General features: G+C 47.8%; 1 protein-coding gene across 9 annotated transcripts in view; it reads right to left on the reverse strand.

The window, feature by feature from the left end:
- ADGRB1 (adhesion G protein-coupled receptor B1) overlaps positions 1-26,835 on the reverse strand; it is a 304,676-nt gene that overhangs the window by 88,296 nt on the left and 189,545 nt on the right. For all 9 annotated transcript variants that reach the window (XM_071553750.1, XM_071553757.1, XM_071553756.1 and 6 more), the window contains one exon: positions 7,468-7,609. In XM_071553750.1, coding sequence (XP_071409851.1) covers positions 7,468-7,609 — 142 coding nt within the window. The remainder of the gene's footprint in view (positions 1-7,467; positions 7,610-26,835) is intronic.

The following is a 26,835-nucleotide window of genomic DNA, read 5'->3' on the forward strand; positions in this document are numbered from 1 at the left end:
CTCCCACACACCCTCCCACACTTACCAGTCATTCTGTTTGGACACAAAACACAGCACCCCAGACAGGTATCTCTCACCCTCTTTTCACATTTCTGGCCCTCAAACCTGCACATGCTGCTTCCTGAGCTTTCAGGAAAGGGAAAAGTGGGAATTGGGAAACCCCTGGTGTCCTGGCTTAAATCCACACCTCCTTTAGTAGAGCAGCAAGCTGTGGCTGGGTAATAGGGCAGCTGTCACACTTGCTAAGCTGCCTTGATGGCAACAAGCCATTAGGCACTGCAGCTCGAAATGAGCACCAAAGCCCTGAGGAACGCCCGGACACGCAGGATCGCAGCCATTCCCGGGGAGGATTTCATCTGAGCTGAAGACAAGGCACTGACCTCAGCCCTGCTCTGCTCCTGGGGTCACTTGGTTAATGCCAGCGCTGCCCGTGCCTTTGCAGTGAAGGGTGAAGCTGGCTCGGCATTACTCACGCTGAATCCCACAGCGCCTTCCAGCTCCCAGCCACTCGCTCATGTTCCTCTCCCACGTCCCCTTCAGATGGAGAGATAGAGGGTGATGCAGCATTCGCCTGCAGGAGAGTCACTGCCAGGGCTGTGCGGAGCTCGGGCTGGCGGGGGAAGCGCCGCAGCCCCGCTGCTGCAATCCCACCAGCCCGAGCTCTGTCGGGAGTTCCAACACCTGAGCGACTCCACGAGCGCCGAGAGGGAACTCGGTGCAGGAAAGCTGTCAGTTGGGAATATCTCCCAAACTCCCTGACAGGCAGCTGAATCCGCAGACAGCCGCGAAGGAGGTGGGATGCAGTGTGACTGCTTGTTATGCTGAGCCAAATCCTCCCATTATTACCTTCTGTGCTACCTGTCTTCTTTTAATATATTCAAGTGTTGTCTCTGCTGGAAACACAGCACTGAAAGGGATTTCCTACCCAGCTTATCTCTCATTCCTTGCCAGTGTATGTTCAAACACCGATCACTTACTCGATAATGGGATCCCTTCTTAGGCATCGGTGTACAGCATTTAGAAATGGCAATCTCCAGTAACATCAACCACCAAAATAACACACCCAGGGTTATTCTGGCACCTGGAGCACACCACAGGTTCTATCAGTAACCCCCTTCCTCTAAAAACCCAATGTAAATTATCCGTACATTGACTCCACGTCCTCTCTAAACTCAAATGAGATTCCACTCAAATTGACTGCAACACACACTGACAGACTTCACATCAGTGACAGAGCAAAGATTTAAAAACAGGTGATTTCCAGCAGAGCACCAATGCAGGATCACAATCCAGCCCCTTCTGCTAAGAGGACACTTTGGAAAAATAATGGAATTCTTTGAAGAGGTAGTTAGACTGTGGGTTGGTTGGCCCATTTGGCCACCTAAGGGCATCACACAATCTCTGTCCTTCCTAATCTTATTACAAGGCAGAGTAGGAGAGGAAAACTGTCTGCCCAGCTGGTTCATACCTTGTCTTCTCCATTCTATCCACGGCTGCTGAAACTCAGGAGGGCTAAACTGGATTTAGTGAAAGGAGCATCCCTGCTGAGCAAAGCAAAAACCAGCTTGTGATTTAGGGAATCACAGCCTGCTCCTCCAGGCTGCCACAGACCTGGGGAAAAAACACCCCTGAGAAAACAAAGCAGCTGCTCCTGCTGTGGAGCAGGAGATGGGCAAAGCCCAGAAATACCCAGCAGCACGTAGACAATATCCTTCCCCAATCCCAGCACAAAGCTCTCCTGGGATGAGCAGGAGTCCAGCTGGAATGTCCCTTCATGACTCCCACTTTGGCATCTTCGCATCCCAGGAGAGTTCAGCGCTAACAGCACAAATCCCCAGGAAATCTTAGGCAGTATTTCCAGTTCAAGAGGCATAATCAGCTTCTAAGAGACACTCTACACACAGCAGCATCCTGGAGAGGACAGGGTGATTGCAGGAAGAGGTGCCAACAGCACGAGCGTGGGAGCCTGACGAGGATTTGGACCTCAAAAGCCCAAATATTCGCAGCTCAGCAATGTTCACCCTGGCACAGCTCTTGCTATAACTGAGCAGGAGGAGGCTCCTAACGCTCTGTCAGGGAAATGACAGCACTTGGTGCTTCCTGTAGCACCCTTCAGGCTCGGGACACTGTGCAAATGTGGCTGCACAGAGCCTGGGATGTCACCTGCAAGGGTGCTGCAGCTGGAGAAAGGGAAGCAGAAAGCAAGGAAGTGATTAGCTGAAGGTTGTAATTTCACTTACAGGCACAGAAAGAACTCTGGCTGTAGCCTCTCCAATAAACCCAGATACACCAGTCTAATAAATTCTGACCTAGACCCCTGTACAAACTGGCAGTGGGGTTTGATGCCTCAAGACCTCAAGCTGGACAACAAAACTGAGGACTTCTCTTCATCAGAAAAGGTCCAACTTTTGAATCAAAGAGTTAATATTGCAGAAAAAGCAGCAGCATGGTTATTAACTAAACCTGGAGACTGTTGTAAACATGAGAACTGGCAGTTCTCAGGGTATGCAAAAAGCTTTGTTCATATCCAAACTCCAAATCTCACGCGATAAGCAATGGAAGAACATAAATGTGAAAATGTTCACCTCCAGATAAAGTTCTCCAGTCTTATCTAAGAGAAACTATCATTTTCCATCAAAATGTTGTCAGAACTGCTACAGCTTTACAAAATATTTGATTCATTAACATCAATTTTTTTTTTCTTCTGGAAAACCTGGATCTACTCGCCATGCAAGCAAAGCCCTACAGAGTTTGAGGAGCTTAAAATAACCCACCTTGTGTCTGTGCACTCTCCATGAAGTACACAGACCTCCCATAGCACAGGACAATCTTTCCAGAGGGAAGATCTTCAAAGTACAGCAGGATCTTTAAAGGTGCCTTCCAACCCAAAATATTCTCTGATCACACCAGACCTGCATGTTGATCCCTTCTCACAGCCTACTCAGCCAAGAGGTACAACTGAGAGTCTGCTTTCCAAGCTCCACTGTTTCCCCAGGGTAAAAGGGATTTCTTATCCTCTGCTTCAAACATAACATTGGTGTGATTTCAGGGAAAAGAAAGGAAATGTGAGATGAGAGAGATGCTCAGAAAGTGTTGTCCCCATGGGTGGGAAGCACATCATGAAAGGTGCTTTCCATTCATGCAAACTGAAGGTAACAATGAACAAAGCCTCTTGCAACATTCTGGGATACAGAATCATAGAATCAAGGAATAAGAAGGTTGGAAGAGACCTTTAAGAACATTAAGTTTAGCCATCAATCCAGCACCACCAAACCATGTCCTCAAGTACCACATCCACATGTTCTTTGAACACTTCCAGAGATGATGACTCCACCCCTTCCCTGGGCAGCCTGTTCCAATGCTTGACAAACCCCAACATGAAGAAATTTTTCCTAATATCCAATCTAAATGTCCCCTGGCACAACTTCGGGCCATTTCCTCTTATATTGCAGGTCTGCTCATGGTGGGCACTCACTTGCCTTGCCAGTGCATACCCAAGTAAGGTCATAGTTCGTTCTGCTACAATACACCCCATAAAACTGTACAGGTGCCCTACAACCCTTCCAGGTCATGGTTTGCCTGTCAGTGAACACTGACACCGAGGTGAGATGTTCCAAAAATTCCACACAGACATACAAACTCTGCACCTCTACAAGTTCTTGCCACCAGCAGCTCCCAACCTTTGCTAAGACTAGAAATGAGAGAAGAGCTCAGATGTCTCATCCTGATCAGCCTAGTCTCTGCAGACAAGGTGGTAAGGAGGGGGAGAGAGAGCAGAGATGTATTTGTGCAGCCTTACTACACTCCCAAGTGCTGTATGAATAGAGAATCAGAGAACAGTTTGGGTTGGAAGGGATCACAAATATCATCTCATTTCAAATATCATCTCTGTCCGCTTCCTACCATGGACAGAGACACCTTCTACCAGACCATGTTGCTCAAAGCACCATCCTGGCTTTGAAACAGGTTTAAAGCTTGATTGGCTTTTTAAAGGCCAATCCTAAGCAGGTGGGCAGCAGAGAAAGCACAAGCCAAAGTCAAACGAGACAACCAGAGTGAGTCTCTCTGCATTCTCAGGCTCTTGCTCTACCTCCTTCCCATCTACAAAAATTGCCAAGAAGTTTTGAGCAAACACCACCACAAGCCTCACATGCAGCTCTGCAGTTTTCTTTTGCCCTCATTCTCTCTTAGCACTGCTATTAGGCAGGTGTAGCGTCACAGCATGTCAGTGCCATGGCCCTATCAAGCTGGGCAGGGTGTAAAACTAAATCGAAAAGACAGTCCCAAAATGCTGGTCTGTGTTCCTTAATTTAAGAGGCTTTAATCTTTCATGATGGTCAAACAGCAGTCGTGCCAAACCAGTGCAAGAGGCTGCCTCTGTCGAGTGGAAATAGCAGGGTCCAAGGGAAATCAAACACAAATCTGAACTCCAGCTTTTGAGCTGGATCTAAACAGCTCCATCATGGTTTAGGGATGTCTGTCTCCAAAACAGAATCCAAACACAGAATTTCAGCCTTTAGCTTCACTGAAATCAAGGAAAACTGCTTCCTTTCCCTGCCATATGAGCAACTCTCAGGTCCCAGCCCAGGGAAGCTGTCCTTGGCAAGTCCAAATCAGCAGCAACAGTCATCCCAAAATCCTCTCATAGTCTTTTTCCCTGCAAAGAAGCTGTGCCCATATCAGGGTTACAAATATTTCAAACTGCCAGGGCCAAAGACTCCAGAAGGGAGATTTATAGCAATAAATAATATTAATGACCCAGGCGGACGGAGCTTCTTGTCCTGAGAGCTCCAAAGGCACATGAAAAACTGCACTATAAATGTCACCAGCGCAGACACCAACGATGACGAGATGCCACCTCTGGGGATGGGAGGCAACGTGGGCTTGTTCAGAATGAGATTTGGTGAGGAAACCAGGGAAATGAGGACCTGGCTGAACACACTCCTGCAAGCTCACAGGGCAGGTACAGGCAGGACATGGGTCCCAGATGGGTCACCTGAGCTCAGCCTGGATGATGCTCCACAACATCATCAAACCCTTGGCTTTGCTTAGCAGGAGAGCTCAGGAGACATCCAGGACACAGTTTTCCCCCCAGCACAGCCAAAGGAGCCATCCTGATGCTCATGAGGGGACTCCAGGCTGGGAAAAAATGAGTTGTGAAAACATAACCCAGTCAGCAGCCAGTGCAGTTGGAAAGAGGACGAAAGAAGCAATTTTAGGCCTAAACCCCAAAGGAGCAGCTGTGAGTTTAGTTGCAGATATAATAAAACATGCCTGGGGGAAGGAACCTGCATCCTCCTGCAGACAAGCCCACTCTCAGATGCAAAAATTCTTACATAGATGACAAAGGGTTTACATCAACCCTGTGTTATCCAGATAACACTCCAAACACCTGGAGCTGAGAGAGCAGCAGGTCTGGCCACGTCAAATTAACCATTTTTTTCCCAGGCTGCTTAGTTAAATAATACCAAGCACCATGTGAACATAAAGTCTCTGTCAGAGAAACTTCTGCTTTAGGCAAGACAAAGATTCCCTTTGCTTTTCCCACACTGCCTGATCCTCTGCCCAGAAGATGGATCAGCAGGGGACCTTCACCAGCAGCTCAGCTGCACATCTGGGCTCGCTTCACTCCACTCTTTGCCTTAGAAGCATTCCTGCAGCAGAAATCCCAACTTCTTTTCTCCAACCATGCCATCTCCCCAGACTTTGTCAGGACACCTGAGAGTCCTTCCCATACAGGACAAGGCTCACGCATCAATCACGGTCATGGTCATCACAACCTCTGGAGCCAGACACTTGAGCTGCTGTAGCTTGGGATGAAGAGTGAAGCCTTGCTGCTGGCAGGACACAGCCCTGCAAGCTCACAGGGCCGGGGATGGATCCCATGTGGCTCACCTGAGCTCACCCTGTCCACCTTGAGAAGGCTGGATACCATTCCTAGAGAGCACTGGCCCACCAGGCTGCCTCCCTGCCCTCTTGGGAACGAGAATGGAAAGAGAAGGAAAGAACGACCCATGGAAGAAGACAGATGCAGGGATGCCAACATCCATGTAACCAGCCCATTCCAGACCCCTTCCAAGCAGGAACACACTCCTGTCCTACCTCTGAGCATCCTTCAACCAGCACATCTCTACCAAGACCAGAAACTTGGTGCCTCTCCCAAGAGGCTCCCAAAAGTGACTCTACCTGAGAACCCAGAGCCCATTTCAGAGCCCAGTGGTGGCTGGGTCTCCACGGGGCCCAGGCAAACACAACCAACACTGTGTCTTTAAAACCACTTCAGTGCAGATGTTGTTTCCATGGTAACTAGTGGACCAAATACATTAGTGTTTCTAATAATAAACCAAACCTTCATCTTGGAAAATGTGATCCCCCCTCTCCTTTACCACCCTCACCCTTCCTCTCTTCTTTTCCCCTCCCCTTTTGCTGAATTAAGCCAGCATTGAACAAGCAAGCCATAATTAGTAAATAATTGCAAGGGCCCAATAACTCCCAGTGCCCGGGTAGATGGAGAAGCTTTAGGTGGAGGAGGTGGGGGCTCCGCTCTGTTAACCTGGGAACTCTCCAAAAAGGGATGAGCTACTTAAAAAAAATTAAACAAAAAAAATATGAAAGCACAAGGTAGAAGAGAGGACCCTGTGCAGCCTCTTTTGCCCACCCCAGTGTCGCCTTTAGTGCCCTGGCACCCTCCTCGTGCTCTGAGTCAGGGTGCAGCCGCCCAGCGTTAATTTCTAGGAATCTCGCACTTTTTTTCCGGAGGCTCCGTCCGAAACGCGGCACCGGTTCCGTGTCCCCGCCAGCGGCCGAAACTTCCCAACTCCTCCCCACCACGCTCCGCTGTCCCAGAGTGGGGACTCCCGCACCCCAAAACTGAGCAGAGCAGCGGGAAGGACCCCGAGGGAGGGGAGGGAGACAAGAGTGAGCTGCGGGGCCGCGGCGGGGAGGGAGGCGGAGCGGGGCGATCCCACCCCCCCAAAATAAGACACGTGCGAAGAAGATTCCGCGCGTGGGGGAGCCCACGGGAGCGAACACGCCTGCGGGGGCCGGTCGCTCCCCACATTTCGCGGGATTCATGTCCAAACGCAGAGCGCGGGGATGGAAGGATGGATGTGAGGACGGGGGAAGCGGCGCGGCGGCAGCCCCGATGTGTCTGTGTGTGTGTCCCCGGAGCTGCGGTCAGGGTCGGGGGGAAGGGGAGAGGAAGGGCGGCGGGGAAGGAAAGGGGGAGGGCGATGCCAAGCCTCCCGCCGTGTCGCCACGGTCCCGGTGACCCCGGACTGCAGCAGCGCTCGGGGCTTGTCCCCGCCGCCGGTCCGCGGTACCCGGGAGGCGCGCGCCGAGGATGCTCCGCTGCATCCCGGCCGCGTCCCGCTTCCCTCTCGCTTCATTTTTCCCTGTCCCCCGTGTGTCCCCCCGCCTCCCTGTCCCCTCCGCTCCTCCCTCCGCGGTGCCGCCGGCGGGACTCACCATGTCGGGGCTGAGCTGGGCTAAGATGGCGAAGGCGGAGAGCCGGTCACACAGGCACTTGGTCCGGGAGGCGTCGAGCGGGACCGTTCGGCAACCGCGCCAGGACCAGGCGCCGGGCGGAGAGGCGGAGGCGGAGGCTCTGCTGGAGGGAGGAGAGGAGGGAGGGAGTGACGGGGCGGCGGAGCGGGGAGAGACGGAGAGCGGCAGTCAGGGCGGGCGGAGAGCGGGCACCGCGCCGCGGGGTGGAGGGGTGGGGGACCGCGCCCCCCGCCGCCTGCCCCCTCCCCGTCCGTCCCCATCTCACCGATCCCCCGCCGGACCTGCGGCTCTAGCCCTGGACCTGGTCCTGGTCTGACCCCTCCGTCACTCCTCAGCCATGTAAATGTGCCCCTCCACCCCCGGGCTGCCCTGTCTCCCTCTTCCCATACAGCCCTAACCCTATAGCCCCCCTGTCCCGTGTAACTGTCCAGCCTCGTCCCACACACCCACCCTATAGCCCTGCGACAGACACCCCATGTAAGGATGTACAACCCTATAGCTTTGGCCCACATATCCCATATACACCTCCCTAACCCTATAGCTCTGCCCTACATATTCCATATACACCCCCTTACCCTATAACCCTGCCCCACTTATCCCACATGCACCTTAGCCCTATAGCCTTTCCCACATATCCCACATACACCTCCTTAATCCTACAGCCCTTGCCCATATATCCCATATACACCTCCTTAATCCTATAGCCTTTTCCCACATACCCCATATACACCTCCTCAACCCCATAGCCCAGTCCCACTTATCCAATATACACTTCCTTAACCCTAAAGCCCTGTCCAACTTATTCCATGTACACCACGTGAACCCTGTACCCTGGCCCCACTTATCCCATATACGGATGCACAACCACCTGGATGTGTCCCAGATACCCACTATGTGGATGCACAACCCTATAGCCTCGTAACACACCCCACATATGGATAAATAATATTATAACTCTGTTCTACACAACCCAAATCCCTATAACCCAGTCTCACATATTCCATATATATGGATACATAACTCCATAGGCCTGTCCCACAGACCTGATATACACCTTGCACACCCCACAGCCCCCTCCCTCAACCCCTATACCCCCAAACTCCCACTCAACACCCCATATATAGACCTGCTCCAGCCACATGAACTCAAATATGTGACTCCACCCCTCCCCTTGTTCCCTTGTATTCCAGTTGTCTCTGTCCAGGGTCTCCAAAGGCCAGGCCAGGAATGTCTTAATCCCAGAGATCTGGGCTTTGCAGGGATGTTCCTGTCTCATGGCCAGAGGGACCACAAGGAATCAAAGGGACAAAGTCCCTGGTTTTTCATGGCAGCCTTTCATGCTGGGGAAGAGCAGCAGAACAGGGGAGGGATCATAGGTGGAAAAGCCTCCATATGAAGTTTGCCTTCATCCCACAGGTGGGATAGTTTCATCAGGAAAAGTTATTGCAGCCCCATCTCCATGTGATCACGAAGGGCTAAGCCAGGGAAAAGTGGAATCTCATTCTCTGCCTCACATGCCTGGGTACACTCAGCACCCAAAAAGTATAGCCATCTTCCACCTACTGCTCCTGTGTCTTGTCCAGTCCCTTCTCCTGAAACATGGTCATGTATGGACTGCAAATGCAGAGAATAAGTACAGAAATGTAACAGATGGGGATAAGGTCAGGATCCATGTGGATAACCTGGGCTTCGTGGAGCCTGGGACAGGATGTGGAGGCAGAGCAAAAGGGCCATATGCCCTCACTGAAGGGACATGGGTGAAAGATGTCCCCTCTCCACAGCTGACCATCCTCAGAGGAGCAATGCCAGCAGCAAGCTCACGGCAGCTCCAGATGGAGCCAAGCTGCTCAGCAGCCTTAGGTGTATCACAGATGGCCTGGACATCTCCATGCTGCTGACTCCAGCAGACCGCCCTGAGTTACAGACAAGTTTTTGGCAGGTCTAGACTCTGTGCACTCAGTGACCTGCTCCTGACATGAGACAGAACCTCCCTTCACCTCCCTGTGGGATCTGGAATCCAACAGGGTAACAGAGCATCAGCACATCCCACTGATTCTCTTGGGATTATCTACTCAGATCCTGTTTAACACACGAACCTGAGCCTTCCTAAATTACTTCTGGTTTGGATTAAAGCACTTTCCATAGTTAAAAAATAAAATAATAAAAGAAAAACACAAATTAATTTAACTGTAGGAGTTGTCAGCAGCACACAGAACATTTTTTCCTGGTTCTCATCCAGAGCTTTCTAAATTTCTGGACCTTACTAAATATTTGGATTTCTCATCCCTGCGAGTGTTCAAGGTCAGGTTGGATGGGGCTTGGACCAACCTAGTCTGGTGGAAGGTGTCCCTGCCCATGGCAGGGGGTTTGGAATTAGATGATCTTGAAGGTCCCTTCCAACCCAAACCATCCTATGATTCTGCTACATGTCCATCCATCTCTAGGATATAAATCTGTCTTGCCTGGATAGGCAGCTCTTCACATGATCCTTCCTGAGCTAAGTCACATCATCTCTTGGAAATTCTCTGGTCCTGCTATTGTTCTCTGGTCTCTTCCATTCACCTTCTGCCATTAACCAACATCCTTCTTGAAAGAGACTGGGAGATCCAAGGCCATTCTCACAGGAAAACTGAATTCTGTATTCTCCCCTATATGTACTGCTCATATTTCCAAAATGTGCACTATTTAGTTGTTCTGTTTATTCACTGTCACCAAGAAAAAATGCTTTATTTATGATGTGCACAAATAATGACAAATATTCAGACTCTACCAACCAGTTGTGCATTCTCATAGAAAGTATTAATTTAGCTTGACAAAATCTATTTTCCATAAGTTGATTGCTATTAATTCCTCTGTTTTAATGAGTGTGCTATTATTCAATTATAATCATAATATTACCCACAATGCCCTGATTTTTGGATCCTGTGTCAGATGTTGTGTTATTGTGCCTAAGACAGATGTGAGGCTGCTGCTCTTACAGACACGTCCTCCTCTCTCCAGATTTTGGGAACTCTTCCTCCTTTCTTTTCCTGGAGAGCAATGATCCCCAATTAGTCTTAACCTGCTCTTTTAAAATCCTTGCACACAAAATTGCTCTGTCGTGTTTCTCTTACACACATCTCACTTATTAGATGATGTATAGCATGTGTTCGAGGTGCTGCTGTAATGACAAGTATTTCATTAGCCTGGGATGGGGATTAAGTAACCAGGCTCTTTTCCAATTACAGAATACAGGCGTTTATTGAAATTTCTGCATTATTATAAATAAATCTGTCATTTTGAGCTAGTAACAAACCAGTATCATTAGGATTTATTTTGGTTTGAATAGGCTCTAAATTTACCTTTTTATTCATTTTCACCGTTCCAAAGAATAAAGTTCTTACACCTTTTTTTTCCCTCTTATATTTTTCAAGCTTTTAATTTATATTGTAGAATCATAGCGTAGTTTGGCTTGGAATCTTGGGATCTTCAGGAACATCCAGTTCCAACTCTCTGCCATGGGCAGGGACACCTTCCACTAGCCCAGATTGCTCCAAGCCCCATCCAACCTGGCCTTGGATGGGGCAGCCACAGCTTCTCTGGGCAACCTGTGCCAGGACCTCACTGCCCTCAAAGGGAAGAATTTCTTCCTAATATTTAATCCAGCTTGGTCTGGATTATTCCTCTTTGTCCCATCCCTCCATGCCTTGTCCAAAGCCCCTCTCCAGCTCCCTTGGAGCCCCTTTAGGCATTGGAAAGGGCTCTAAGGTCTCCCCAAGAACCTTTTTTTTCCTGAACAAGCCCAGCTCTCTCGGCCTCTCCTTTCATCCTTAACTCTGTCCTCCACTTTTCCTGTTTAAGCAGCATTTCACAACAACTAGACATGCTCAAAGCCCTCATTCTGAAATCATCAGGTCTGTGCACACACACACGCAGACACACAGACACAGACACACACGCACTCTGCCCCAAGGAATCTGAACTCTCTTCAAAAGTGTGAAAACATTTGCCTTAACATCACTTCCAATTCCAAAGTCCAGCTTTACTCATTTACCAGCTTTCAAAGCAGACTGGGACAGATCTGGGCCATACATCAACTGAAGTAACCTCATCCAAAAGAAAAAAAAAATAAAGAAAAAAAAGGAAGAAATAAAAAAGGAAAATAAATCAGAAAGCCGACAAGAACAGGAAACCCCAGGGAAAGTATCAGAAAACAAATAACACTCCCTGGATGCTGCTGCTGGTCTCACACTCCCCTGGCAGAAAATCTGACAGCACAGCACTGAATGCAATATCAGGATAAAATCTATCCAAGGCCAAAGCCACACTTGGCACAGCCTGATCTCCATTTCTAGATGCAGAGAGAAAGAGTACAGAGTGATATCGAGGCAAAAAAATATAATTAAAAATTATAATAACCACCCTTTGCTCTTCAAAGACCTGGTCTAGTGCCTGCTTATTTCTCCTGTTGGACTCTGTCCTAGTTCAGCTGGAGGGACCAGCTAACCCTGTGTGGTGGTGATCAAACCTGTGTATTCCACCCCCTCTATTCATTCCCCAAGGACAATGGGCCATTAGCAGCAGCTGCCCAGGGAGCCATTATCACTTCACACCCAGCCTGAGGGGGGCGGAGCTGCTAATGGGCCATCAACAGCTCAACACCCCCTGGCTCCCAGAGTTAATCACCCATTGTGTGAGTCCCCGCCCAGGGGGAGGGACTGAGTGCTCCCTGAGGGTACATAAGTGGTGGGTAAGAAGACCTCAGGACCTTCTCGTCAGATCCAGAGCAGCAGCAGGACCTCGACAGCAGGAGATCACTGCTCTCGCCCAGACCACAGCCCTCGCCTGCACCAACAGGTTTTTCTTTTCCTTTTGCTCTGGACTTGGGGGAGCCACAGGGGTCTCAGCACAAGGGCAAACAAACCCCCTTGGGTTTGTGCCCCAGGACACTGGGTTATACTGCTGGGGTATTGTGAGTTGAAAGCAATTTCCCTTTTGTGTCAGTGTTGTTATAATAATATTATTATTAAATTTTAGCTCTGACTTATAATCTCTCTCGTGGTGAGTTCATTTCCCCTGCTGGTTCACCTTCAAACCAGCACATCTTTTGGCGCCCAACGTGGGGCACGAGAGAGAAGTCAGAACTACAATTTCATTTTGTGTATTTGGGTACAGAAACTCCCTGACTACCATGTTGCTTGATGCATTCATGTGGATGGTGTATCTGGGCCTGTTCATATTTCGACACATGGGGAACCATGTGCCTGTTTTGATGCTCTCTTTAATACCAGGGAGAAGGATCAAAATTGCTTTATTAATATACTATGTTTATGTTGTCATAACATCAGAAGCAATGAATTTCATTGTGAATGTATATTCAGTCTGGTCTGCCTGTCCTGGTTTGGGTTGTTACCTCTGGGGTCTCATTAAAAATAGCACCCAGACTGTGGGGAAAACAGGCGGAGATGGTTACTTCCACCTTTTCACCTCTGCTACAACAATCATTGAAAATATTGAGCTTCCTTTTGATGTTAGGGACAGCATAATCCTGCTGTTAGTGTTGCTTTGTCTCCTCTGTACTGTATACACCATGTTTAGGGTCAGAACTGGGCTCTCTAAGGAGACTTGCTGGAGGCCTGCCCTGGGAGTGGATGATGTTGAGTGGCACGGGAAGTGGGAAGATATGGGCCAGTATTTGGAGACCTTCTCTCCTCAAATGATCTGGAAATTCACCCCGGAACAACTGCAGGACCCTGCCAAAATGCTAAGCTATGTGAAAGGAAGATGCTCTGGTAGTCCCAGAGATGTGCAGCTCACAGCAACCTGCTGGGCCCTGGCCACTGCCTACCGCACACTGCTTGGTGTGGTACAGCATCATCAGGAGGAGGAGAAAAGGAGCAAATCCACAGGCACCATGTCCACCCAGACCATGACTGAGCCAGAGAGGAAGAGAGATACATCAACTAGCGCCATGTCCACCCAGACCATGACTGAGCCAGAGAGGAAGAGAGATACATCAACTAGCGCCATGTCCACCCAGACCATGACTGAGCCAGAGAGGAAGAGAGATACATCAACTAGCGCCATGTCCACCCAGACCATGACTGAGCCAGAGAGGAAGAGAGATACATCAACCAGCGCCATGTCCACCCAGACCATGACTGAGCCAGAGAGGAAGAGAGATACATCAACCAGCACCATGTCCACACAAACCATGGAGGAGCCAGAAGGACCACAGAAACCGATAGCAGTTGCCCCTGTCCAGAAAAGAAAATCAAAGACCAAATCAGTTCGTATAGTGCATGACGAGGAAGAGTCAGGACCTTCATCTCAAGCAGAAGAAATGGAGCCAGAAATAATCACCCGGTCCCTATCCCTGGGAGAGCTGCGTGAGCTCCGGAGAGAGTTCACACGACAGGCAAATGAGTCCATCTTGACCTGGCTACTTCGAATCTGGGATGCTGCAGCCAATGACACCATTCTAGATGGGAGTGAGGCAAGGCAGCTGGGATCCCTGTCTCGAGATGTTGTCATTGATCAGGGCATTGGAAAGAGACAGGAAACTCTCAGCCTCTGGCGGCGACTGTTGTCAAGCGTGAGGGAGAGATATCTTTGTAAGGAGGACCTCCACGTACAGCAAGGACAGTGGAACACGATGGAACAAGGTATCCGGTGCTTAAGGGAATTAGCCGTACTGGAGATAATCTTTTCAGAGGATGAGAGATTCCCTAAAAGTCCAGATGGTGTCCAGTGCACATCCCAGATGTGGTTAAAATTTGCACGACTTGGGCCAGAAATGTATTCTCGCTACCTTGCAACATTGCAGTGGAGAGAGGGAGAAGACAAGGTGGGTGCACTGGTCAGCAAACTCAGGATTTATGAAGACACTGTCACTGCTCCATTACGAGCCCATGTCTCAGCTGTGGAAACAAAACTGGCTGAACTGGAAGAGAAGATTAAGGAAGGACTCTTCCATATCTCTCCAGAACAAACAAGAGTCTCCGCCATCAGAAGCAGGCGTCTTCCAGCTAAGGAGAAAGGGTACACTCCACGCGGCAATCTGTGGTTTTACCTCCATGAGCATGGAGAAGATATGAGGAAGTGGGATGGGAAACCCACCTCTTCCTTAGCAGCTCGGGTACGTGAATTGCAAAGAGGCACAACTAACACAGGGAATTCTTCAAGGTTGAAGGCTGCTCCGGTCTCTCGTGGGCAAGGCTCCAGACAGTATAGGAATGATGATGTTATGCCCGATCCTCTTGAAGGAACCTCCCAGTCATATTCACAGGGAGAGCGCAGTGAATACCATGACCAGAACTAGGGGGGCCCTGCCTCTAGCCAGGTAGAGGAGAGGGACAATCGGGTTTATTGGACTGTGTGGATTCGGTGGCCTGGCTCATCAGACCCACAGAAATACAAAGCTTTAGTGGACACTGGCGCACAATGCACGTTGATGCCATCAGGATACGTCGGGGCAGAATCCATCTCTATTTCTGGGGTAACAGGGGGATCCCAACAGCTGACTGTACTGGAAGCTGAAGTCAGCTTGACTGGCAAGAAATGGCATAGACACCCCATTGTGACTGGTCCAGAAGCCCCATGTATCCTTGGCATAGACTACCTGAGGAATGGATATTTCAAAGACCCAAAGGGACTGCGTTGGGCCTTTGGCATAGCTGCTGTGGAGACAGAGGAAATCAGACAGCTGAGCAACTTGCCTGGCCTCTCAGAGGACCCTTCTGCTGTAGGACTGCTGAAAGTTGAAGAACAATTGGTACCGCTGGCCACAGCCACAGTGCACCGTCGGCAATACCGCACTGACCGAGACTCTGTGACCCCCATACACAAGATGATTCGTGAGCTGGAGAGCCAAGGGGTGGTCAGCAAGACTCACTCACCCTTTAATAGCCCCATATGGCCAGTACGAAAGTCCAGTGGAGAGTGGAGGCTGACGGTGGATTACCGTGGTCTCAATGAGGTCACACCCCCCCTGAGTGCCGCTGTGCCGGACATGCTGGAGCTTCAGTATGAGCTGGAGTCCAAGGCAGCCAAGTGGTATGCCACCATCGACATTGCCAATGCCTTTTTCTCCATTCCGTTGGCAGCAGAGTGCAGGCCGCAGTTTGCTTTCACCTGGAAGGGGGTGCAGTACACCTGGAATCGACTGCCCCAGGGGTGGAAACACAGTCCCACCATTTGCCATGGACTGATCCAGACTGCATTGGAAAAGGGTGAGGCTCCAGAACATCTACAGTACATCGATGACATCATTGTATGGGGGAACACAGCAGGGGAGGTTTATGAGAAAGGAAAGAAGATAATCCAGATTCTCCTAAGAGCTGGTTTTGCCATTAAACGAAGTAAGGTCAAGGGACCTGCTCAGGAAATTCAGTTCCTAGGAGTGAAGTGGCAAGACGGGCGTCGTCAGATTCCAACAGAGGTGATCAACAAAATAGCAGCTATGTCCCCACCGACCAGCAAGAAGGAAACTCAGGCTTTCCTAGGCGCCGTGGGCTTTTGGAGGATGCATATCCCTGAGTACAGTCAGATTGTAAGCCCTCTCTACCTTGTGACACGGAAGAAAAATGATTTCCAGTGGGGCCCTGAACAGCAACAAGCCTTTGAGCAGATTAAACAGGAGATTACCCATGCAGTAGCCCTTGGGCCAGTCAGGACAGGACAGGATGTGAAGAATGTGCTCTACACTGCAGCCGGGGAGAATGGCCCATCCTGGAGCCTCTGGCAGAAAGTACCTGGGGAGACTCGAGGACGACCGCTGGGATTCTGGAGCCGGGGATACAAAGGATCTGAGGCCAGCTACACCCCAACTGAGAAAGAGATCCTGGCAGCGTATGAAGGAGTTCGAGCTGCCTCAGAAGTGATTGGCACTGAGGCACAGCTCATCCTGGCACCCCGACTACCAGTGTTGGGCTGGATGTTCAAAGGAAAAGCTCCTTCTACCCATCACGCCACTGATGCCACATGGAGTAAGTGGATCGCTCTGATCACGCAGCGAACCCGGATAGGGAATCCTAATCGCCCTGGGATTTTGGAAATCATCACCAACTGGCCGGAAGGTGAGAGTTTCGGATTGTCCTCTGAAGAAGAAGAGGAGCAGGTGACACGAGCTGAGGAGGCCCCACCATATAACCAGCTACCAGAAGAGGAGAAGCGATATGCTCTCTTCACAGATGGCTCCTGCCGCATTGTAGGGACAAGCCGGAAATGGAAAGCAGCTGTATGGAGTCCTACACGTCGAGTTGCAGAAGCGACTGAAGGACAAGGTGGATCAAGTCAGGTCGCAGAGCTGAAAGCTGTTCAGCTGGCTTTGGATATCGCCGAACGAGAGAAGTGGCCAAGACTCTACCTTTACACTGACTCGTGGATGGTGGCCAATGCTCTGTGGGGATGGCTGGAGCGCTGGAGAAAGGCCGGCTGGCAGCGCAAAGGGAAACCCATCTGGGCGGCTGAGATGTGGCAGGACATCGCTGCCCGGGTAGAGAAGCTGAGTGTGAAGGTCCGTCACGTAGATGCTCATGTACCCAAGAGCCGGGCTAATGAGGAGCATCGTAACAACGAGCAGGTGGATCGAGCTGCCAGGATTGAAGTCTCTCAGGTAGATCTGGATTGGCAGCATAAAGGTGAATTGTTTCTAGCCCGATGGGCCCATGATGCTTCTGGTCATCAAGGCAGAGATGCAACATACAGATGGGCTCGTGACCGAGGGGTGGATCTAACCATGGACAGTGTCTCACAGGTTATCCATGACTGTGACACATGTGCTGCCATCAAGCAGGCCAAGCGGGTGAAGCCTCTATGGTATGGTGGACGGTGGTCGAAATACAGGTATGGGGAAGCCTGGCAAGTTGACTACATCACACTTCCCCAAACACGCCAAGGCAAGCGCTACGTGCTGACCATGGTAGAGGCAACCACTGGATGGCTGGAGACATACCCCGTATCTCACGCCACTGCCCGGAATACCATCCTGGGCCTTGAGAAACAAGTTCTGTGGAGACACGGCACACCAGAAAGAATAGAGTCTGACAACGGCACCCACTTCAAGAACAGCCTCATAGACACCTGGGCCAGAGAGCACGGCATTGAGTGGGTGTATCATATCCCCTACCATGCTCCAGCTGCCGGGAAAGTTGAGCGATGTAATGGACTGCTGAAAACAACCTTGAAGGCGTTGGGTGGGGGAACTTTCAAACACTGGGAGCTGCATTTGGCAAAGGCCACCTGGTTGGTCAACACCCGGGGCTCCATCAATCGAGCTGGCCCTGCCCAATCAGAACTCTTGAATACTGTAGATGGAGATAAAGTCCCTGTGGTCCATATGAGAGGTATGTTAGGAAAGACTGTTTGGGTTAGTCCCACCTCAAACAAAGGCAAACCCATCCGAGGGATTGTCTTTGCTCAAGGACCTGGTTGCACTTGGTGGGTAATGCAAAAAGATGGAGAAACACGTTGTGTACCACAAGGGGACCTAATTTTGAGCGAGAAGAGTTTGTAATGTTTCATTGTATACATGTGTATATATATGTATAGGTAAAAAGGGGGTTAATTTGGGAATGACTAGATGGAGTGGAATAAGGGGTGGATAATGTCCTAGTTCAGCTGGAGGGACCAGCTAACCCTGTGTGGTGGTGATCAAACCTGTGTATTCCACCCCCTCTATTCATTCCCCAAGGACAATGGGCCATTAGCAGCAGCTGCCCAGGGAGCCATTATCACTTCACACCCAGCCTGAGGGGGGCGGAGCTGCTAATGGGCCATCAACAGCTCAACACCCCCTGGCTCCCAGAGTTAATCACCCATTGTGTGAGTCCCCGCCCAGGGGGAGGGACTGAGTGCTCCCTGAGGGTACATAAGTGGTGGGTAAGAAGACCTCAGGACCTTCTCGTCGGATCCAGAGCAGCAGCAGGACCTCGACAGCAGGAGATCACTGCTCTCGCCCAGACCACAGCCCTCGCCTGCACCAACAGGTTTTTCTTTTCCTTTTGCTCTGGACTTGGGGGAGCCACAGGGGTCTCAGCACAAGGGCAAACAAACCCCCTTGGGTTTGTGCCCCAGGACACTGGGTTATACTGCTGGGGTATTGTGAGTTGAAAGCAATTTCCCTTTTGTGTCAGTGTTGTTATAATAATATTATTATTAAATTTTAGCTCTGACTTATAATCTCTCTCGTGGTGAGTTCATTTCCCCTGCTGGTTCACCTTCAAACCAGCACAGACTCAAAGAAATCAATTGGATCAAAGCCACCTAGTTTTTACTTTAAAAGCTGCTATAAATCACAGAAAAGATGGATGCTGTGGATGTGCTGAGTCGGGAACTTGGTGTAAATCACCTCAGAATAAGTCCAGCTATGCCATTTAATAGAAAATGAAAATCTGGCCCTCATTACTACCAGTGATTATTAATTAATTAGTTATTACCAGTCATTAAACTACTCAAATGCTCCAAAGAGCATGTCCATTCCACTGGTTTCAATCTCCTCAGAAGAACAACTTTGCTTTCATCCTTTCCTTCCTCTTTGCAAATCTGCCTAATTAACTCTTCTCATTGCTTTTCAATCCTTTGATAGGAGCACCTCTGCACTTTTTTGGGATGTAGCTTGGAGATGGGTTGGGAAAATATATTTGTAGGTAGGAGGACATTCCAGGAGACTCACCAACCTCTTCTCCCTGTCCACGTGCCAAGAGGCAGGTTAAGGTGAGTCTGCAGTGAGCTGAGCTAAAGATTCCTTGGGCATTGCACCATCACAAGGGCAGATTGATCCATCATCTGAGGGTCTGCCCGTTGCTTCACTCGTGGTGCCCAGTGGTGGTGCCAGCATTGCTTTATTCCTGGTGTGGATGCAGAACCATGGAATGGTTTTGGTTGGAAGGGATATTAAAGATCGTCTTAAGGCATCAGTCTCATTCCAGAACCCCCTGTCATGGGCAGGGACACCTTCCACTAGACCAGGTTGCTCCAAAGCCCTGTCCAACCTGACCTTGGACACTTTCAGGGATGGGGCAGCCACTTCTCTGAGCAATCTGTTCCAGGGCTTCCCCACCCTCACAGGGAGGACTTGCTTTCTATTATCTCACTTTTACCTGCCCTCTGTCAGTTTAAAGCCATTCCCTTGTGTCCTATCCCTCCATCCCTTGTCCAAAATCCCTCTCCAGCTCTCCTGGAGCCCCTTTAGGCACTGGGAGGGGCTCTCAGGTCTCCCTGAAGCCTTCTCTTGTCCAGGTGAACACCCCCAGCTCTCCCAGCCTGGCTCCAGAGCAGAGAGGTTCCAGCCCTTGGAGCATCTCCATGGCTTCCTTTGGACTCATCCAGCAGCTCCACATGCTCCTTAAGCTGGAGGCCCCAGAGCTGGACATGGTGTTCCAGGTGGAGTCTCACAAATCCAGGAGGGATCTCACAACAATGTCAGTCTTGTCAGATTTTTTGAATGGTCCCATTCCTGCTGAGTGTTTGAACTTGTCCAGCAGCAGCTGCTGCAGATCCCACATTGAATGCCATCAAGAGAGATCTCATGGGATCTCTCCATGGTCCAGGGAAACACCTGAGAGAGTTTTGGTCTTGCTGGATGCAGATACCATCCTGTCCAGGTTGTGTAAGGTTCAACCATCGAGTATTGCCTGAAGCCTCATAGTTTAGGGCAGACTTGAAATCCTAAACAATTCAGTCACTGAATTTTGTAGTATAAAGATTATTTCACTGGGATAAGTTCTAATTACAAAATAGATACATTTTAAAAGGTCACATTTTTGATTTGAATGTGAAATAGATCCATCATGGAGCTGATTAAAGGCTATGGAAGAAAATGGGATATTAATGATCAGGTCCATGAGGGGAGGAATGTGTGTTCATGTGTGCCAGCTTTGTTCAGGTTTCTGCTGTAGATCAGTAGAAAAGCCTTTGATTCTGCAGAAAAATACACTGGGTGTGCCCTGGGAAACCCATCCTCAGAGCTCAGCAGCAAAGAAAAAGAGCAGAATTTGAGCTGTTCCCAAATATTGAATCCAGGTACACTAATAAGGAAGCAGAGTTATTTCCAGGCAGTCTCAGGAGTGGAGGGAAGAAAGAGGAAACTCTACTAAAGGGAAAACGTGGGCAGAATATTAGAGAGGAGTGTAGTCAGGCTGATTGCAACCAGTCAAAAAGGAATTGTAGAAATCCCCAAACCAGACTGGCGTGAAAAACATTGTACTGGGAGGGTTTATCAGCAAAGCTGACAAGTTGGTTCTGTCTCTAATGCGTGTGGTCGGATTTATCTCCGGTGTAATTCCAATGATGCTGCACAAGGAAATGTTTCACCATATGTTACAACATGACTATGAACATTATTTGAGCACTTGATGGGAAAAAGCAATTAAGCACTGTCTTGTAGATTTAAATAGGAACCAAGAACAAGCTTAAGGACTTTCTCCAAGAGGAATGATGTTCTGAATAGGAATTTGCACACACGGAGAGCTTTTGTTGTGGGCAGAGGGACGGATCAGCGAGGGGTTTAACACTGGGGTAGATATTTGAGACTTAAATAATACAAGTGGTCTCCAGGAGTTTCTTCCAACCTCAACAATTCTGTGGTTCTCTGACACTCCTTGCCTCACATGAGCCATTCCCCCTTCACTAACCAGGCAGGTCAGGCGAGTTCTTGGCCCAGTTCCAGCTGGCAGATTGATTATTAATTTGGAGAACAAACCAGAGATGAAGTCAAAGTTAATCCTTTTTGTGGGATTCCCAAAAGCAATTTTCATTTCCAGCCAAAGGCTGCCCCAAAGAGCCTTTCAAACACTTTGGCTCCACACAATAGGCCGGGACACAAAAAGATCTGCAGTCGTTTCTCTGCAGCAAGTGTGTTGGAGTCACTGTGCAGGGCCTGGGGGTTGAAAGAGAAAGTGGGTGGTGCCCAGGAAAAAGGGACATGAAAACGTTTGCACCTCTTGGAAAAAAAAGAGGCTGCTTAAAAATAAAATAAAATAAATAAAATAAAATAAAATAAAATAAAATAAAATAAAATAAAATAAAATAAAATAAAATAAAAAAACAAAATAAAGCAAAATAAAATAAAATAAAATAAAATAAAATAAAAAAATAAAATACAAAATAAAGCAAAATAAAATAAAATGAAATAAAGTAAAATAAAATATAAAATAAAATAAAGCAAAATAAAATGAAATAAAGCAAAATAAAATATAAAATAAAAAATAAAAAATAAAAAATAAAATAAAGCAAAATAAAATGAAAAATAAAATAAAATATAAAATAAAGTAAAATAAAATATCAAATAAAATATCAAATAAAATAAAGCAAAATAAAATAAAACGAAATAAAATATAAAATAAAATTTAAAATAAAATTTAAAATAAAATTTAAAATAAAATAAAATAAAATAAAATAATAAATCTTGGATGGGCTGCTAAAACAGTTACAAACCATCTGATGCCAGATAGGGAAATGAAGAAATTAAATAAATACTATTTTAAATATGGATTTAAATCAGTCTGTAACACTCCAGCTGCTCAGGATGTTTTGGACATCCCCAGTACCAAAGCAGTGATCATGCTTTGGTGAGCTTAGACCTCCTAAAACCACCAAAACTGTGTCACGAGGGTCATCCTGTTATCCAAGAGATGATTTTCACTTTCGGTGATCAATCCCCTGATTCAAAGCCGGCCTGAGCTCTCAGTTACGCTGCTGAAAACCCCATGAGGCATCTCACACATCCAGTAAGTCACTGCAGGCTACTGGAGCAAACCCAATTCTTCTGGAAAAATCCTGCACTTCTGAAACTCTGAATTTGAGGTGTAGCACCAGTTTGGTAAATCCATGTAACCCAATCTGAAATCTGAAGCTCCAATGAAATAATTGATTGTCCAGCAATTTTTCTACACTAATTTAAAGATATCAAGTGTCATCAACCTCATTTAGCTCAAAGCCAAGAAAACCAACTGTGTCCTGGGCTGTGTCCCCAGCATGTTGAGAGAGAAGATTCTCTCCCTCTGCTCTAGTGAGACCCCACCTGGATTTCCGTGTCCAGTTCTGGGATCCTCAGCACAGAAAAGACATGGACCTGTTGGAATGAGTCCACGGGAGGCCACGGAGATGCTCCAAGGGCTGGAGCCCCTCTGCTCTGGAGCCAGGCTGGGAGAGCTGGGGGTGTTCATGCTGGAGAAGAGAAGCCTGTGGGGAGACCTGAGAGCCCCTCCCAGTGCCTAAAGGTACTCCAGGAGAGCTGGAGAGGGACTTTGGACAAGGGATGGGGGGACAGGACACAGGGGAAGGGCTTTAAACTAAAAGAGAGGAGATTCAAACCACATTTAAGGAGGACATTTTTTTACAATGAGGGTGGTGAAACACTGGCAAAGATTTTCCAGAGTAGCTGTGGTTGCCCCATCCCTGGAAGTGTTAAAGGCCAGGCTGGATGGGGTTTGGAGCAACCTGGGATAGTGGAAGGTGTCCCTGCTCTTGGAACTGGATGATCTTTAAGGTCCCTTTCAACCCAAACCATTCTATGAGAAGGAAACTGAGGCACACAAAGGAGATGCAAATGGATACAGACCTGTTAGAGGGCACTAACAGAGCTCTGATGTTTGGAATAAGCAGTCAATAAATACATCCAGACATCGTTTAACTGGGTTTGCTGATTTCTTCACAGAAAGGAAGGAAACAGTTCTCTTGAGCCACTATAAACCTTCGTGCTCAACTACTGAGGTCACTCAGTCTCAGGAGTTTTGCTTGGCACTGAGGCCCTTTTTCTCACCTCTACCCCAACAGCACAGACCTGGCACTGAACAGAACAATTTTCTGTTGGTTTGAAAGGATCCATAATCAGACTAACAACTATTATTAAATTAATGAAAAACAATGAAAATGGAAGAAGGAAAAAAAATACAACCTACTATTGATCCATTTGCTCTGTGCAAGCAAAATGAAAACAAAGCAGGAATATTAATTTTATTTTGTTTTAAGAAACCCCTAATTCAAGGTGGTTTGAGGTGATTTACTTTAGAACTGACAAAGGCAAATTTAAGATAATAGTGATTTAAGGAAAGATTGGTGACCTGTGAGAAATGAGGGATATTTGGGATATTTTTGGAGGATAAAGAGGGACAGGAAGACAAAGTTGTAAGGAGGTGAAAAGCAAGACTTTTCCCCAGCTGTGAATCCATAATCAGAGATAACTGAACTTGAACATTTTGCAGAGGACAAAGTTAGTTTCTATCTGCAAATTAGCCCCAGAATAAAAAATAAAAAAGGGGAAAAAAAAAAGAAACAGCCCATATGCAGCATACAGTCTGAAGCCTTAATTAAGTCAAACAATGTTAAAAGGCACAAAGAAATACATACTACCATTGAAATAAAGCATATGGCTGCCTAAATACCCATAAGATCATCTGGAGATAATCTTTTCAGACACCATAAGTAGAGCTGAGGCTGAGCTGTAATGACTCTCCTAAGAGGGCCAGGCCATCCCACTGGAGAGGAAGCTCAGCACTTCCCACCATCATCAGCCTCGTGGGTTTTGGGCTGTGCAGTTTAAAATCCAGAGTTTGTGGATGGTGTAGAATCATAGAATAATAGAATTGATTGGGTTGGAAAAGACGTCTGAGATCATCAAGTCCAGCCCTTGGTCCGACTCCAGTCCCTTTACCAGATCATGGCACTCAGTGCCACGGCCAAGCTCAGCTGAAAAGCCTCCAGGGATGGGGAATCCACCCCCTCTCTGGGCAGCCCATTCCAATGCCTGAGCACTCTCTCTGCAAAGAATTTTTTTCTGATCTCCAACTTCAGTTTCCCCTGGCAGAGCTTGAGCCCATCGTGCCCCCTTGTCCTATTGCTGAGTGCCTGGGAGAAGAGACCAATCCCCACCTGGCCAGAACTTCCCTTCAGGTAGTTCTAGACAGTGCTGAGGTAGTTAAGGAGCAGTTTCCCCCTTTACATCCCTCTTCCACAGCTCCAGGAGAGGCCTCATGTGCAGACATGGCCTTTTGTAGGTGAAACTTGTACTTTGCTTGGTGCCCAAGGACCTGCCTCGATCAAGGGCAGGTTGGACGGGACTTGGAACAACCTGAGATCGTGGAAGGTGTCCCTGACCATGGCAGGGGATTGGAACTGGATGATATTTAAGGTCCCTTCCAACACAAACCATTCTGTGATTCAGTGCACAGAGAAAGGTGGGATAGGAGATGAGAAGTTGGCCACTGGGTCCATAACCTATGAAGGCAATTTTCTTGCCAGACTTCCCTGTACTTCCCTGCCAAACTTCCTTTCCAAAAGCAGTCATAGGACAGATGTTCTGTTGGGATGAACCCCCAAGGAATCCTCTGCCCTTCCCAACAAGCCACGGAACAATCCTGAACTTGTGCCACAAATGTCAAAATTTGGATGCAAAAGATGTGAGACCATCAACTGCGTGGAGAAGAAATGGAGAAACCAAAAGCACTTGGTCTCCTGTCCTTGGTCTTTATATCAGAAACAAAAGTGCAAGTCCCCATGATGTGTGACACTATTAATGTTGCAGAAGAAACCCATTCAACAGGTCCCTGCTCACTGAACCTGGGAAATATCCCTTCCTGACCCACCTCTGGAAGTGTCCAAGGCCAAGTTGGACCTGGTTTGGAGCAACCTGGTCTAGTGGAAGGTGTCCCTGCCCATGGCAGGAGGTTGGAAGTGCGTGATCATTAAGATCCATTTCAATCCAAAACATTCTGTGTTTTTATGACCCCAGTTCTAGTGGTTGCCTAATAATTACAAATCTGGTCTCTTCCACAACATCAAATTAGGATTACGAATTTGACTTGAAGTAGCATGAGATTTTCTTTTTTTTTTCTTTTTTTTTTCTTTTTTTTTTTTTTTTTTTGGTAAGGCACATTTGAAGTCTTTTTGTCTTCTGGATTTTTTTCTTTAAAAGGAAGGCATTTTCAATCTCCTCTATAGAACCCTGTGAAACAGGAACAGAAAAGCCTGTGCCTTCCTATAATCCCATGGCTTCATGGCTTTAAGAAATAAAAGAAAAATAATTTTCAGATTTAGCTACCCTGCAAACTTTGCCATCATCAGGTTGACTCATCTGCAGAAGATGACCTTGGGCTACTTTGAGAGAATCACAGAATCATTAAGGTTGGATAAAAAACCTTTAAGATCATCAAATCCAACCATCAACCAGCACCACCGCCATGTTAATCACTAAACCATGTCCTCAAGTGCCACATTCACACATGTTTGAACACTTCCAGGGATGGTGACTCCACCACTTCCCTGGGCAGCCCGTTCCAACCCTTAATAATTCTTTTTGTGATGAATTTTTCACTAATAGTGATTCTAAGTCACCCCTAGTGCAACTTGAGGCTGTTTCCTCTTGTCCAGTCACTTGTTACCCAGGAGGAGTCTGACACTCACCTCACTACAACCTCCTTTCAGACAGTTTATTTCTGCAATAAATCAACATTTACCCATCCAAGACTTTGGCCTCTGCTCTTAAATTTGCTATTTTTACCCAGAGCTAAAAGCACCTTTACAGCATTTCTGGTATCCCTCTAATGTCAGAAGTCCAGGCCATAACTTCTAGAATAGGAGTTATAAATAAGAAAACAAATAAGATTTATAATTATTATTAATAAATAAAATTAAAGATGTTTAAGATTATAAATGAACCTCATAAATAAGGTTCATTTGGGGGCAAAGTTGCCCCATTGGATTTTCTCTGCTATACCAGAGTATCAGAACAGTAAAAATCAGAGAATCATTGAATCCTTTGGGTTGAAAAAGACCCTTAAGATCATTAAGCTCGACTGTTAATACAGAACTGACAAATCCACTTCTAAACCATGTCCCCAGGTGCCACATCATGTCCCCAGTGCCACTCTACACTTCTGTTAAGTCTCTCTAGGGATGGTGACTCAACCAATTGCCTGTGTTTCCTCAATTCATTAAGTATCAGTATCAACTTGGGAAACAAAAGGTGAAAACAGGAACTACTGTGGAAGTATTGGAAAGAGGGCTTGGGACTGCATGAAGTTGACTTTCCCAGGAGGAGGGAAGTGTATCACTGGGATAAAAGGGGAATGGAAAGATGAGCAGTAGAATGGCTTGTCTTATTATCATATAGGGCTCCTTTCCAACAAAGGACAAGGTGAAAGCAGTGAGTGATAGATCTGTCTCCCTCCCACCTCCACGTGACATTCACAGCTGCTTATCCAGGAGAGTTCTCTCCAGGGACAGCTCCTCGGGTGTCCTTGACTAGAGAGTTTGCATGGAAATGTTGTGGCAGGTCCTGCAAAGGAGGAACAGGAGCCAGGACTGTGCTGAAGGGGGTGCCACCCACTTGTACCACCGTGCAGGACCCCC

This window comes from Pithys albifrons, chromosome 4, assembly GCF_047495875.1.
Source record: "Pithys albifrons albifrons isolate INPA30051 chromosome 4, PitAlb_v1, whole genome shotgun sequence".
NCBI classification, from domain to species: Eukaryota; Metazoa; Chordata; class Aves; order Passeriformes; family Thamnophilidae; genus Pithys; species Pithys albifrons.